The 15,568-nt window shown below is 41.7% G+C and overlaps 1 protein-coding gene across 3 annotated transcripts in view; it reads right to left on the reverse strand.

The window, feature by feature from the left end:
- kiaa0319 (KIAA0319 ortholog) overlaps positions 1-15,568 on the reverse strand; it is a 100,163-nt gene that overhangs the window by 59,857 nt on the left and 24,738 nt on the right. For 2 of the 3 annotated variants that reach the window (XM_034058903.3, XM_059013425.1), the window contains exons 3-11: positions 14,384-15,132; positions 14,023-14,206; positions 13,816-13,914; positions 13,134-13,231; positions 12,253-12,340; positions 10,487-10,579; positions 8,530-8,662; positions 7,213-7,441; positions 2,906-3,029 (exon numbers count right to left, since the gene is read on the reverse strand). In XM_034058903.3, the coding sequence (XP_033914794.3) occupies positions 2,906-3,029; positions 7,213-7,441; positions 8,530-8,662; positions 10,487-10,579; positions 12,253-12,340; positions 13,134-13,231; positions 13,816-13,914; positions 14,023-14,206; positions 14,384-15,132 (1,797 nt within the window). The remainder of the gene's footprint in view (positions 1-2,905; positions 3,030-7,212; positions 7,442-8,529; positions 8,663-10,486; positions 10,580-12,252; positions 12,341-13,133; positions 13,232-13,815; positions 13,915-14,022; positions 14,207-14,383; positions 15,133-15,568) is intronic. The other variant, XM_034058904.3, reaches the window with a different exon arrangement.

A 15,568-nucleotide genomic window follows, 5' to 3' on the forward strand; every position in this document is an offset into this window, starting at 1 on the left:
CTCTCCCTGCTACTCCTACCCCCACTATCACCTCTCGCCGTAACCTCCGCTCTCTCTCCCCCTCTGTCCTTGCCTCCACTGCTCTCTCTCACCTCCCTCCTATCGACTCCTTTTCACAACTCTCCGTAGACTCTGCTACCTCCACCCTCTTCTCCTCACTCACCTCCTCCCTCGACTCCCTCTGTCCCCTCACCTCCCGACCTGCTCGCCCCTCCCCTCCCCATCCCTGGCTCTCCTCTGCGCTCCGCTCGGCAAGAATCACACTGCGATCTGCTGAAAAGAAGAGAACCAAACTCCCTGCTGCCCTAGACCTTTACCGCACTCTCCTCTCCTCCTTCTCCTCTACTCTCTCCTCTGCTAAATGTGCTTATTTCCAATCTGTAATCCAAGCCTCCACTAACAACCCACGTAAACTATTCTCTACCTTCTCCTCCCTCCTAAACCCTCCCCCCCTCCTCCTCCCTCCTCTATCTCCCCTGATGACTTTGCTTCCTCCTTCTCTTCTAAAATCTCAGATATCCGCAAACTCTTTAACACCTCTCCCTCCCCCGCACCCCCTCCCGCTCCAACCCCTACACCCACTACATCCCCTACTTACTCGCCCTCCTTCTCCACCTTCTTGCCCCTCTCAGACTCTGACCTCTCCTCCCTGCTCCAGGGTCACAAACCCGTGTGCCTTGGACCCCCTCCCCACTCACCTCTTTCAAGCTGCTGCTTCTGCTCTACTCCCCTTCATCTCCTCCCTCCTCAACACCTCTCTACTTTCTGGTATCCTTCCCTCTGCCTTCAAAAAAGCCTCTATCACTCCCCTCCTCAAAAAACCTACTCTCGACCCCACCTCCCTCCAGAGCTACCGTCCTGTCTCCCTCCTACCCTTCCTCTCCAAATCCCTCGAGCGGACTGTACACCACCAGCTCTCTGCTTTCCTGTCCAACCACTCTCTGCCTGACCCTCTCCAATCTGGCTTCCGCTCTGCTCACTCCACTGAAACCGCCCTCCTGTCTGTCACCAACTCACTTAAGTGTGCCCGAGCTGCCTCTCTCTCCTCTGTCCTAATTCACCTCGACCTCTCTGCTGCCTTTGACACTGTTGATCACTCTATTCTACTATCATCTCTTGCTGACCTGGGGATCTCTGGCACTGCTCTGGCCTGGTTCTCCTCCTACCTCTCCAACCGCACTTACCAGGTAACCTGGCGTGGAGCAACCTCCACACCTCACCCTCTCTTAACTGGAGTCCCCCAAGGGTCAGTCTTGGGTCCTCTCCTGTTCTCTCTCTACACCCGCTCCCTGGGCCCCCTCATCGCATCCTATGGTTTCTCATACCATTTCTATGCTGATGATGCTCAGATTTTCCTCTCCTTCCCCACCTCTGACTCCACCATCTCCTCCTGTATCTCTACCTGTCTGTCTGCTATTTCCTCCTGGATGCACTCGCATCACCTCAAACTCAACCTCTCTAAATCTGACCTCCTTTTCTTTCCCTCCTCCTCCCCCTCCTCTGATCTCTCCATCTCTGTTCCTCTGGAATCTACCACACTCTCTCCCTCTTCCTCAGCTAAGAACCTTGGAGTCACCCTGGACCCCTGCCTCTCTTATTCCCAGCAAATCTCCACTCTGGCACGCACTTGCCGATTCTTCCTGAGCAACATCCGAAGAATCCAACCCTGCCTCACCAACTATGCTACCCAGCTCCTGGTCCAGGCCCTGGTACTCTCCCGCCTACTACTGCAACTCCCTCCTGGCTGGCCTCCCTGCGTCCGCCACCCGTCTGCTCCAGCTCATCCAGAACTCTGCTGCCCGCCTGGTGTTCTCTCTGCCTCGCTTCGCCCACGCTACTCCACTACTCCGCTCGCTCCACTGGCTCCCGATCACCGCTCACATCCAGTTCAAGACTCTTGTACTCGCCTACAGATGCCTTGACCAGACTGCATCCAGCTACCTCCAGACCCTCATCTCTCCATACACCCCCACTCGACCTCTCCGCTCCGCCTGCACTAGAAGACTAGCTCTACCTCCGCTACGCTCCCCTGCCTCCAGAGCCCGCTCCTTCTCCACCCTTGCTTCGCAGTGGTGGAATGACCTTCCTACAGATGTCAGGACTGCCCAGTCCCTGACCACATTCCGACGCCTCCTTAAGACTCGCCTCTTCAAACAGCACCTGTAGAACTCCTCTGTTTGTATCCTGGGACACTATCACCCTTCATGTAAATGTGCTTTATTTTGCTCTTATCTGCCCCCTATTTTACTGCATTTAATCCTGTACTTCAGAATACTGTAATCTGCCAAGTGTTTAACCTGTAGTACTTTGTATCTAATCATATCCTGATGTAACTATCACTATTTAATCATATCCTGATGTAACTATCACTATTATCTGCTGTATTATTGAATTGTGGTTTGTCACACTTGTACTTTGCTTGAACAAAAGTTATTGTATTTCTTGCTGTTATTGTATTACTTGTATTGTAACACTTGAAATGTATTTGCTTACGATTAAGGGCGTCTGCTAAGAAATAAATAAATAAAATAAAATAAATAAAATATAAGATCAGAACACAACCTAATACAAGTCTTTTCTCTGTGCAAAATGGTTCCAAAATGTATTATAAATCAGTCCAGTGCATCTTATTTTGCAGAAGTGTTTTGCATCCAGTGACAAAAAACAACATAATTGCTAAATAAGATGCCTTTACTATTATTATTATTATTATTATTATTATTATTATTATTATTATTATAATGATTTATAAATAAGGTATTATTTACAGTTGACTCTTGTAGTATACACATCTCACTTCACCTGATAGTACTGTACAGTCAAAATCCTTATTTGATCTTATCTTATACAGTTTAGTCTAACTAACCACAATATGAAACACAGTTGCACTCTCAAAATGATTTACCAGGCTGCACAATTACTGTGACTTGTGCAGTAGCCTGCTGTCCTGCGGAGTCTGTGACTGTCAGCTGGAATGTGTAATCCCCTTCTTGCATAGCAGACAGCTGCAGGTACTGAGTCCTGACTCCCTGTGACATTATAAAGCAAACTATTACAATAAAATACTGCAGACGTGCACACACTGGGATGGCATCTGTACACAGGTGGTACTGGAATTCTGAAGACAGGAAGAGAGTTCCAGAATTCATCACTACATTAATTTATGAATGCATTGATTTTTGTATTTTCATTGACTAGGTTTTGCGAATTAGGACTCCATCTCCAAGAAGACAATTCCTACACTCATCTTCAGTAACTAACTGTCTCTTTTTCTTATGACATGTATTTTCAATGTTCCCTTTCAAGTAGGGAATATTAACCATTACAAAATGGTTGTTTCCCCTTTAAGACACCCGAGCCTGAAAAACTTTATACCAAAGACACTCGTCAGAGGAGAGTGACGTAGTGCTGCTCCACCCCCGCGAGCATAAACTCACTACTCACCCTGACAGTGTCGTCATGTTCCTTTTCAACCTAACCTGATTAACATCAGAGAGTTGATAAGTAAATCATCCTGTGTATTTTCGCACCCTTTTTTTTTTAGCAAATTGCTTTAAAAAGTAATAAATAATATTATTTATTATTTCTTGCCATGTTCCATGTGTTTCTGATATTTTCAGCTAGTGCTGGTTAAGTCCCTCGCGGCCTTGTGTGCCGTGGGAAGCCTGCGGCTCTCCTGCTGTCCTCCCCGGGATCTTAGCGCACCAAGTCACTGACTTGTTAGCGGAAATTATTAGTATTAAGAATATTACTATTATAATATTATTGTTAATAATTGTTTAATTATTAATTACTAGTACTGTTTACCGTGTGTTTCGCGTTGCGTTAGCTATTGGTTGTTTTACATACTGTGGTTTCATTTTCTCACAGGAAAGGTAAGTACATGAAACACAAGCAGCTACTGTAGGCGTTCCTACTTTAGCAGCTAGTTGCTGTTTTAGTGCAGCTATCCAGCAGCACTATTACAAAGACTTGTTTGGAAGCAGGCTATTTCTAGTCTTGTGCTTGTACCGACTAAGAAATTGGCATCCTTGTTACTCGTTACAAAACCAGTAACTGTGACCTGTCGCCCCCGATCTTAAGGGACTGAGGTGACTGTTCCGGTGCAGGCTACTGCTAGTCTCGTTTTTGTACTGACTAGTAGTTTAGCCAGTGGCTGACTTGCAGGTGGGCATCCCAGCTAACGTGCCACTAGCAGTAACTGCATTTATCACCCCCGTTCTCACTTGAGAGCTTGAGGTTACTGCTTCAGTAACGAGTGTCGGTACCGAGTGCAGAGTCAGTACCGAGTGTCAGCTCCGTGTTGGTACCGAGTGAACCGGGTCGGAAAACTGGGTCAGTACCAAGTATTGGTCCTGAGTCCCATGTTGATACCGAGTGTTGGTACCAAGTGCACTCAGTGTCAGTACTTGGTGTCGGTTCTCACCACATAAAGTGTTAATATTCCACTGTGTGGTCTAAACACTGCTTGTTGTGAACACAGCACTATTAAAATGTCTGGGTTCCATACGTGTGTCTCTTGCAAAGCTAAACTGCCTGCAAGTGATGGACACGAAAAATGCATTGTCTGTTTGGGCCCCGACCATGCACATAATTGACAGATGTCACATTTTGTGATTTGTGCGCTCCCTTCTCCAAGCGTATGCTAGAGAACTGGGTAGCACGTCACTCAAAGGAGTGTTCCTCCACGCCTCCGCGGCATTCAGCATCACCAATCAGTGAGGCTGGACCCTCCCCCCGAGGTTCTGTGCCAAGGGGTGGGGGGGGCAGCATTAGGAAGAGTAGAGCCGAGATATCTACATCCTCGTCTTCTTCCAAATCCCCTTCACCTTCCCCCTCCTCCAAAATGGAGAAGGAAGAAAAGCCGCCGCTCACGTTTAGCAAACAGGACAGATGGATAAGATGTGGGAGGTTGTGTCACGCCAGCAGACAATTTTAACTGAGCTGCTGCAAGAGCGCTCAGTCCCACCGGTAATACCGGATCCTCCAGCACCTACTCCCCCTGCACCCTTACAGGAAGTCGCTTGTGGGCTAGAAAATTACATACTTTCTATCGCCACCTCCGAGGAGGTTGATGATCAAGACATGGGGCTCCCTTTGGATGCCCTTAACACAGCGAACTACTGCAGCGTTACAGGTTCTTTGGCCTGAAACAAAAGGACAAGAGGCACTCAATTTATGACGAACAGCCCTCTATCACCCCTGCCCCGTGGCCAGCGCATCTACTTTATGCATTTCATTCACTGGCCCTGCTACCGCTGTGTTTGTAGAAGGTCAGACATGACCAGGCCAGGGTGCTCTTTATAGCCCCATACTGGCCCAGGAGAGTTTGGTTCTCCCCTCTGGTACAGCTCCTGAGCAGTCAGCCATGGGAGCTGCAGATCCGTCATGACCTGCTCAGTCAGGTGCAGGGTACTGTGGAACCCCAACCCATGGAGCCTCAGCTCTGGGTCTGCCCCTGAACGGCTGCATTTGAGCCATCTGGGGTTATCAAACAGGGTGATCAACACCCTACAAAATGCAAGGGCAGCCTCTACTCGTTCCCAGTATGGTTACAAGTGGGGCGTGTTTCAGACGTGGTGTTTGGTCCTATGGCAGTTTTTGAGGAGGGGAAATCTCCCTCTACTCTAAAGGTCTATTTGGCAGCCATCTCAGTGTGCCATGTAAAAATCGATTCAGTCTCCCCAGGAGCTCACTTCCAGGCGGGGCAATGTTTGAAAGACACCCGACGGCTTAGGCCACCGGTGAAGGATATAGTCCCTCGCTGGAGGTTAAATGTAGTGCTTTATGCACTGACAAAACCTCCATTTGAGCCCATGCACTCAGCAAATTTTTGTCTTTCAAGACAGTTTTCTTGCTTGCAATCACCTCCGCTAAGCTGGTGAGTGAATTGCAAGCATTTTCAATATCGAAAGCCTGTCTAATTTTTTCAGATGCCAGAACGAAGGGCTCACTTCATACTAACCCGGCTTTCCATCCCCCTCCTTTTCAATCTGACAGGGAGCGCCAGCTCCATGCGCTTTGCCCAGTGCAGATATTAGCGTATTATGTGAACAGAACTAAAAGCTGGAGACAGAACCATTTTTTGTCTGTTACGGAGCTAAGAATCAGAGACAGGCTCGGTCTAAACAGCGTCTATCCAAATGGATAACAGTTGCAATACAGGCTGCTTATGAACTGGACAATCTGCCCCCACCCGAGCAACTCACTGGCCATTCCATCAGGGGTCAGGCGACTGCATGAGCTTTGTTCCAGGGTGCATCTATTCAGGAGATATGCAGTGCAGCGGTTTGGGCTTCTTCCCATACGTTCGGTTGAACGTCATGGACCCGCAGAATCCTGGATTTGGAATGAAAGTATTGAGGGCGGCTTCCCAGTCCATCCTCACGATAGAACATTAATCATTCTAATGTTTTTCAGTTACTGGAATATTGTTGTAGCACAAGCGGTTTTGCTTGGCTTTTAACTCAGTGTTGTATACCATGTTTTTGTGACAGTTAGGTATACTCGTATACAGTAAGGTGGTTCCTTACTTGTTTTATTCCAGCTATGCTGGGAATTGATTCAGGCACAAGGAGGTTTGTCTTGTCCTCTGAAGTTCTTTTTATGCATGCTCCATGTCCTTGTGACAGCTTGTAATGGTTTATATTCCCTACTTGAAAGGGAATGTTAGGTTATTATCATAACCCTGGTTCCCTGAAATAGGAATATTAACCATTAACTTTGAGGTCACGGCGTTCTGATCGCAGTTCTTGAAGGAACATGACAATACTGTCAGGGTGAGTAGTAAGTTTATGCTCTTGGCGGTGGAGCAGCACTACGTCTCCCTGCTCTGACGAGTGTCTTTGGTATAAAGTTTTTCAGGTTCAGGTGTCTTAAAGGGAAACACCCATTTTGTAATGGTTAATATTCCTATTTCATGGAACCAGGGTTATGATAATAACCCAACGTTTTTGCATTCCTTGTCGTGAATCTCCCATAAATGCTGAACTGGTAAAAGTATGCTGTATGAGATGTAGGCAAATGTGACAATTACAAAGTGATGCTTCATGCTTTAATGCTGACAATTTCAAACCCACACTAAGCAAACACAATAACAGAATTTCAAATCTTATAAGCCTCAGATCCTATGGTGACCTTACGCGCACCTGAAAGTGTGTTTATAATTTGTATGTCAATCTCTGTACAATGAAGTGTGTAAGATGGCCTTACCTGCATTGCCACCACCTTGTCTTTGCTGTTGGGGCTCAGTGACCACTCGTAGCTGGCAATCTGGTGGTCGTCGCTGCTCTGGTTCCCATTGAGTGTGATGTAATTATGCGGCAGGGTAATGGCTTGATTCGGACCTGCGTTGGCCACTGGCGGGTAATCCACAGGCTTGTTCACTGTGACCATCGCAGTGGTGGAGTTTGCAGCCCCGTCAGAATCAATTACTGTCAGTCTGCCATGATTAGGATAGTTTTTTAAAAAAAACACTTCTCAATCTTAATAAAAAAACTATAATATATAACATATATACAAGCCTAAGAATAGTTTTTTGAACAACCACTTTTTTCCCCAACCATCAACAGAGCGAACAAGCGATAACCAAGGCTTTTAGATATTATGCATATGTAACTATAATTCAAATCTTAATACATGATACAGGCCCACTTTATGTGTATCAGATTAACTCCAATGGTCTAACTGCAATAAGACTATGTGACCTAAAATGCTCTGTATTTGAAATATCAACATTTCCCCCCAAAAATAAATAAAGCAAGCAAAAGGGGTCCCTGTTAATGTTGCTAATGCTGGCATGATGAGAAAAATAAATTTCAGAGCCTTGGCAATCACTTCATATTTTGCACTTGATTAGTCTGAATTGTCAAAAAAAATTATATATATTTAGTTCATGACATTGATGCTGGGAAACAAAGTGGAGGCATGTATCTCTGATCTGTTATCTCCTCTAATTAATCCTTTCACTAAGCTATTTTTAAACTTTTAAACACAGCTTGTATTCCATCTTTTCCAGAAATTACAGTGACAATCATCCCATTCTAGTGGGATTAAATATCTATGTACAATGCAAATATTCTTTTACATATTTAAGACTGCTGTTAAATGTCCAACCACCTTGAAAATATCAGCTCTATATGTTATGAGTAGACCAAAAACACCATTTGGAAAACTGTACTGACTTATTAACGTGAGACTGTCAACAAGGTGGGAAAATGCAGTTATCACAAAGAAATTATACAAAAGTGAAACAGACCGCAGCTTTAAAATGGACCCTGAAAATATTTGATTGTACAGTACTGTTCAAAAACGTCTATCCTTTTAAAGAAACTGCATGCAAAAATTACAAAATTATTAAAACATACAGAGAACAAACTTGCGGTACAAATGCAAATCTAAGAAAGAATATAAAACAGGGTGTTTTGAAAGCCTACATAAATGAGACTGTCAGCCAGCTTGTGCAACAAAGCTTTTCGATGGCTACCTACCTAACCTGGCAGCCTGTGTGTCAATGCCACTGTGACATACCTGAAGGTATAGTTTCCAGGCACTAAGTCTGACAGGTGCAGGACAGGAGAGTCAGCTGAGGCTTTGTGTTCACGAAGTGGCCCCTTGATCTCCTCCCAATGATAGCTCACAATTTTATCATCATCAGTGCTTTCTGTAAAGAACCAATAGTGTGATCCATTAAGATTTTAAGTTAGTTGTGCATTTGCTTCTTTTGCTCTTTTCTTCTACATCTGTGGGTGTTGTTAATTATTATTATTATGATGATGATGCTGCTGCTGCTGCTGATGATGATGTATTTATTTATTTGGCAGACCTCTTTATCCAATAGATTCCCAAGAAGAGATAGTAAACCATTGTTCTTATTTTGACACTTATACATTTAATCACCATTTAAGAATGTTCTGTTTCTCATATTAGAAAATGACATGGGAATGGAAGGGTTTAATATATTTATAACAACTTTAATTTATATTAATAGCAAAAACAAGTATGTCAGTAAAAAAAACCTGCAACAGTAGAGCTATCAGTATGATGACTACACTGATGACCATAGTCTGTATCAACAGTTTGTACAGAATATTAATTAGCAATGACATTTTTAATCCAAATTTGATAAACTATTTTCCAGATATATGAAAAAGCGTGGCATAGGCCTACATACTCTCAACAACTCATGCTAAATAATGTTTATACCAAATATGATGACAATTGGATAATGATATTCTCCAGATATATGAACAAATGTAGGTGTGACAGACAGACAGATGAGTATCTCCCACATCTTTCAATGTCATAACTTAATGGCAATAGCAAATTCACTTAACAACTGGAGAAATGGTTCACCGGATATATGCAGACATGTGAAGCATGACTGCCTCCACTACATCCCTAGAGGAGGGATAAGAATGTTTACAAGTTGTTTTCTTTTAGCCATTAGCAACCTTGTGCCAAATACTAGAACTCTATTATCTCACTCCCTTCAAGTTCAACATTCGTTATCATCATACCATTTTTTGTTGTTGTTAAATCTCCTTGACCAACATAGTATATTATGCCTTCTTATAAGTGACAAGGGATGCCACAATGAACTTCAATTCATGGTTGAAATTAACATTGTTATTTGTTATTTTAGACAGTGTCAATATGTAAAAACGCAGCCTTGGCCTGCGTGTGTAAACAAGTACCACATCTCCATAAGGGGAGCATCCCTTCTGCCTTGTTACTACGGTAACTTGTTACGTGTCCTATTGGGGATTCTAAATGTGAAGTGTGATTATCTGTTGTGATGCTGGTAAATTTAGGCAGCATAGGATGATAATGCTTTTGCTTCTGGCTTTAAATAATACAGGTGTCAACTACTGTTGGAAATTTTGTAAAGCTAAGGTTCTATTTGGTAAGGAACAGAAAAGTAACTGAAATTTCATATTGCAGAGGAGAAAACAGAAAGTGTGCAATGCAGCTTTAAGTTATTCTAACAAAGAAGTTGACTTTTGGCACATAATGATTACAATATTTTACTGAAAACTTTGCATCTATCATTATGAAATATTAAAGTCAATGCAAACATAAAATGAAAGTGCAATTAGAACAATAATTATCTCAATTAATCCTAAATGTAACAGTTTTGGGATTTATTTTGTGATATTACATTTGACTGTGATTAGTAAGTATAAAAACAAGATGTTGTATTTGTTTACATTTTTTTGATAATATTTTCTTAATAAATTGTCTGATTTATGATTTATATCAAAACCAAGCAATGTCTCTGGTCCTGAATTTAGAGCTGAGTTATTTTGTATCATTCACTAGACAACTACTAGGGTGGATTTTAAAATATTTATAGTTTCTTTTGTTTCTTTTGGTATGTACTTTGATTCTAAGCGATCAATAATGCTGGAGTTTCTTTGACATTAACTTCTAATTTTCTAATCTATTTTAGTAATTATTTAAAAGCATATGATGGCGAGTAACTTACGACTGCCATCAATGAACGTGGATGAGGTAGGCAGGGAAACGTCCTGTGTCCTGGGAGAAGCAATGGCAGTAGGTGGCTTGTTGACTCTCGCTGCTGCAGGTGGAGACAACAGAAAACTAAACAACAGCCACTAAAGGTACCATGGAAAATATATTTGATTAGAGTACGTTTAAAAATGTATCACCACTTTATATGGTGAAAAGTGTGTATTTATACAGCAAACTAAACATACTTGTTTACTCTGGATTACAGCATTTAAAGTAACACTAGCTAGGGCTTCTGATTTTTGGTTTTAACTGATAAAACCCAATAAAACACCCCCAATACAAAAAAATTAAATCAGTGGATAGCCAATAAACACTGTAAAACACCAGAAAAACTGTGGAAATGGTTAATCAATGCATGTTGACTTTACCCTATTCCCATTAAAAAAATAAAACCTACTACAAAAATAATAATAAATACATTTCCCAGTGCTGCTGGGCAATGTCCCACCTTCCTGACTTGTATCTGTCATTGATTTGTTCTCAATACTTTAAACCTGCCAACTACTGAGTGACAGCACATTCCTACATTTCTATTGGAGACAACGCTTGTGAGATTTAAAACAAGATTACAATCAGGATGGAGGCTTGTTAGCGGGATTTCAAGCTGTTTTACTGCTAAGATACAGAGGATCTGAAACAGAATTGTGGCGAAATGTACAAAAATGCCTACACACAAAAACCCCAGAAGAATGTGCCCGTGACCATACGGATTTCGTTGTGGAAGACAGCAATGGAAAGAAGGTACAACTTAAGAGTGCAAGTACTGTTGAGTTACTATACATATTTTGACAGGAAAAAAAAAAAACACACCTCAAGCATTTTGGAAAGTATCCGAAAACACTTATTTCATACAGTATATCAAAAACGAAAGCCCCGAAAAAAACAATTTACATAAAACTCGTAGTTAAAAATAAGCACCGAAAAATACAATTAATAAAACCCAAAAAACAGGATTTCCATTACACGAGAGTAGATGTTAAAACTTCATGCTGATTTGAACTCGGCTCTCGCCAAGATAAGCACCCTAATTATAGCTAACAAAATTGTTCCATGTGTCTCAAATGTACAGTTTTAAAAGTAACACATGTTATAGCAAACATGTACCGGTATGTTCCTTTTCAAACATGACATCCGGTACTTCACTAGGTTAAAGAAATCGGTTTAGAATTCATGCTTTTAGACTGTCTTACACTTCATGGGACATTTCACCAAGAGAGTGGGGGTGGGGGTGGGAGGAGTTGTCTGTCATGTTAATAACCAATCAGCTGCTTTCCTTATTGACAGACATGTTTTCAGCCAGTAACATGTTTTGACCCAGAAGATACTGCTGGTGTGAAATGACCAAGGAAGGCAAGGCAAGCAGATTGAGAACTTCCTTTAACCTAGTGTAGTACCAGATGTCTGCTTTTAAAATGAAATACATGTTTTTCTTAATAAACTGCACATTCAAGACCTCTGTATTTAATTGAAGTGCATTAAATGGGGAAGATTTAAGGAATTATTTTATAAGATTCAATTACTTTAAGTCAGAGGCTTCACTATATAAATGAATATCAAATGAGGAACTAGACTGTTAAGTGAACAGAGCATAGTGGAAGGAAAGAAAATGTCAACTGAAAACTGTAGCAGCTGGTCATACTGTAGCTTAAATAAAGTTAATGACTCAAAGTTAATGCTCCCTCAGAAGAAGTTACACTTATTTAAGATAATTACACTTACCAGGTTTTACAGTGACATTAACAAAGCTTTCTCCATAGGAGTTATCCCCGTTCACTGTAACTTTAAAGATATAAAGACCTGGTGAGAGCTAAAGTAAAAGACAAAAGACAATGTAGTTAAATTGAAATAGACAGTAGATATGGTATATTTAAAATCAATAAATTACATTGATTGGCAAAATAAATACAAAATGGTTTCAATACTGCTCAGGACCATGTTTTTCCTGGCACAATGTTCATAAATAGGTGTATGTCTTCTTCAGTTCTGATGACTGAAGCACATCTCTTGCTTGACACTATATGTTACACACACCTGCAAGAGCGATCCATCATGACCCACTTACAACTGGTGGTGGTTTTCAGAGAATGTTGACATTCTAGGAACAACCAGGACACTAACATGCCTTTTGCAAAATCAGTAATATCCATCTGCTTGCCTATTGGCTGTCTATTTTCACGCAACTCCCACACAGCTTAGATCTAGTGAATCACATGACATGCTACATGACCACATATATTTGCAGACTAGTGGATTTTCTCATCCTTACATTCTCTTGTTTTTTTTTGGCCAGTCAGTGTTAAGCATTTGAACAATCAATCGATCGATCTTATAAGTACTAAACAGTAAGTAAAAGACAATTACAGTTCTCGGGATATAGACTTCCAATTATAGAGAATGGCAGACAGATTCTACTTTTCATATAATTTACAATGAGTGGAAAATCATATGATTTTAATCCAAGTGTTGGAAATTTAAAAAAATAAACAAATTAATAATGATTTAACCTGAATTACATTACCTTTTCAATCCACAGCAAGGACTTTACATATACCCAGACCTCTTACTGAAACAGGCTTACAAAAGGTCCTTGGCTTTCTTACCCGAGAGAGCTTCAGAGACTTGGTGTGCTTGCTCTCCATTTCACCCTCATAGTCAGCCGGGTGGCTGATCAAACTCCATTCGTAGCTGTAGAATGTTTCTATTATATGTAGAACCATTATTAAGAGAAGTCAGTAAAGCACTGTACACATTAAAACTGACTGGGCTAAATTCCCAGAGCGATTTACTCAAATCTTCATTACTGCATTTTTTGTCTAAAAGAAAAAAATAATAATAAATTTGTGTGTCTAAAATAATTAATAATAAACTATTATGGACTAGACTAGTCCCTAAATTAAATGTCACAGTTGTTTATTTCTGGGTTGGTAACTTGGTGTGTTTCTACTATCTGAAAAAAAAACATGCTAATGACAATTTGTAGTAAATGGCTTTGAGAATCTATTACATTGTTGTAGGCAACATTGAAGTAATTAGATTTTGTCCAATTTCCATTGTAAACACTGTTAAGCATAAATACAGGAATAAAAACAGCATCATAAGTATCCAGTAGTGTGCATTGCTGTTGGTTTGGAAGTTGTGACCAACTCCTGTATTGCTCCAATTTTCTCACACAAAACACAAATGCAACATGTAATGCATGATCCTATTGTTACACACATGCGATGATTGGGAATAAATACATTTTCTGAGCTTCATTATAAGGCCTACTATTATAAGGTGTACCTTTTGGTGGGGAAGGGACTACAAAGGCATTCAGCTCCACTTCATTCTTGGGAAGAATCACCTCTACATTGTCTCCAGCTGACACAACAAGCCCCTTCACTGTAACAAAAAATTATCAATTCAGTATAGAGTTTGCAGGGGGCCCCATGATTGTACAGCTATGTACACAAGATATTCTCGCCTCTGGGGATGAACAAACAGAATTACCTGGTTGAAGAGTGCTGGTGGTGGCTATGGTTGGTTTTGTGGTAGTAGGCTGAGCAGGCATGGTGCTTGTAGGCAGTGTAGTAGCCAAGTCTTTTTTCTGGGTGGTATATGATACTTGGCTTGCCTTGGTTGTGGGTGTAATTTCTGTGCTTGTCAATGAGATATTATGCAAAGGGACAGAATCCTACAAATTAATTAAAACTGTGTGTCAGTAACAGTGTGTCAGCAACAGGGTTATTGTGTCACTAAGACATTACACATAACCATGCAGAACTGATTTTACTTAACATTACTCAGAAAGGATAATGGCCTAAGACTTTTATAAAAACATTTCAAATCATTACAATGATACAAAACAAACCTTTTTGTCTGTTCTTACGTTTACAATTCCAGGCAAAGACATAGTGTTGCTCTTCTCCAAGAAAACCGAGGCAGCCTCAGTGGGTGTTACTTGTTTCCCCTCAATCCCTTCCTGCTCCCTCATCTGTGAGCTGTTCTGAAGGATGTTTCCATTCTGGTCTAACGATTCCTCCTCGCTCCCTCCAGTCTCCCCCGACAAGAGACTGAACTTATCCTTACCGGTCACCAACTGCCAGTGCAGAAACCCAGAACTCTCCTTCTGTTCCGGTTTGGGGTTCAGAAAGCTGCCCTCTGACTCTAAGGGCCTGTAGTCCTCTGGGTATTCTCCCACCAGCGAAGGCTGCTCAAAACTCTGATCCCTGGCAAACAAGTTGTAGTCTTTCAGGTTGCTTATGTCCTCCACTGAAGCAGAGGGATCTTCTTGACTACCATGCTGGGAGTGAAGCCTTCCACGCACCAGAGACTGCAATGCCAGTGTCTGAGGAGAGGCCCGCTGCACAAAGGTCAGGTAGGAATCCACAGAGGTCCTCTTCTTGGGCTCACAGCTATCCTTGTGCTGGCAATTAACTATGTAGCAGTGGTTTTCAAACAGCCAGGCCAAATCACAGCCGGGAAGGTTGCAGCATGCAGCAGTGCAGTCCAACATAGAGAGAGCATGGGGAACCCTCAGGATTTGAGTGGTCTTCAAGTTAGGGGAAATTATGGCGTCAGGGAAGGTGGCTCCCTCCCTGCACTGCTCCACCAACCCTCCTGCAACAAAGTGGTTATATTTTTTAAGTAATTCAATTAACACCCATGATAACCATCACTTCATAGGATTTTACATGAAAAATAGAAATCTAAATGACCAAAATCCAAGTAAAAAAATAAGGCTTAAGTCTAGATATATAAACATCCCAAATACACTGACGAAAAGAACACCAAAGCCAAGAAGCACTAAACGGAAAGCATTGGCTCCAGTCAACTTCAACTGGAAACTAGGGGCTACATGGAGATCGTAAACATAACTGTCAACATCAGTTCATCATAAGGTGGAAAAGAAAATAATCTGATGGAAAAAAGATAAGATGATAACAGTGCTTTCAGACAACTCATTAATATATTTATAAATGTGTCATCTCCTTCTAGGAATGATATCCCCTACAAAGGGGATATAGTGGAAGTATGTACGACTGCATGTCACGCA

This window comes from Acipenser ruthenus, chromosome 3, assembly GCF_902713425.1.
Source record: "Acipenser ruthenus chromosome 3, fAciRut3.2 maternal haplotype, whole genome shotgun sequence".
Classification (NCBI taxonomy): Eukaryota; Metazoa; Chordata; class Actinopteri; order Acipenseriformes; family Acipenseridae; genus Acipenser; species Acipenser ruthenus.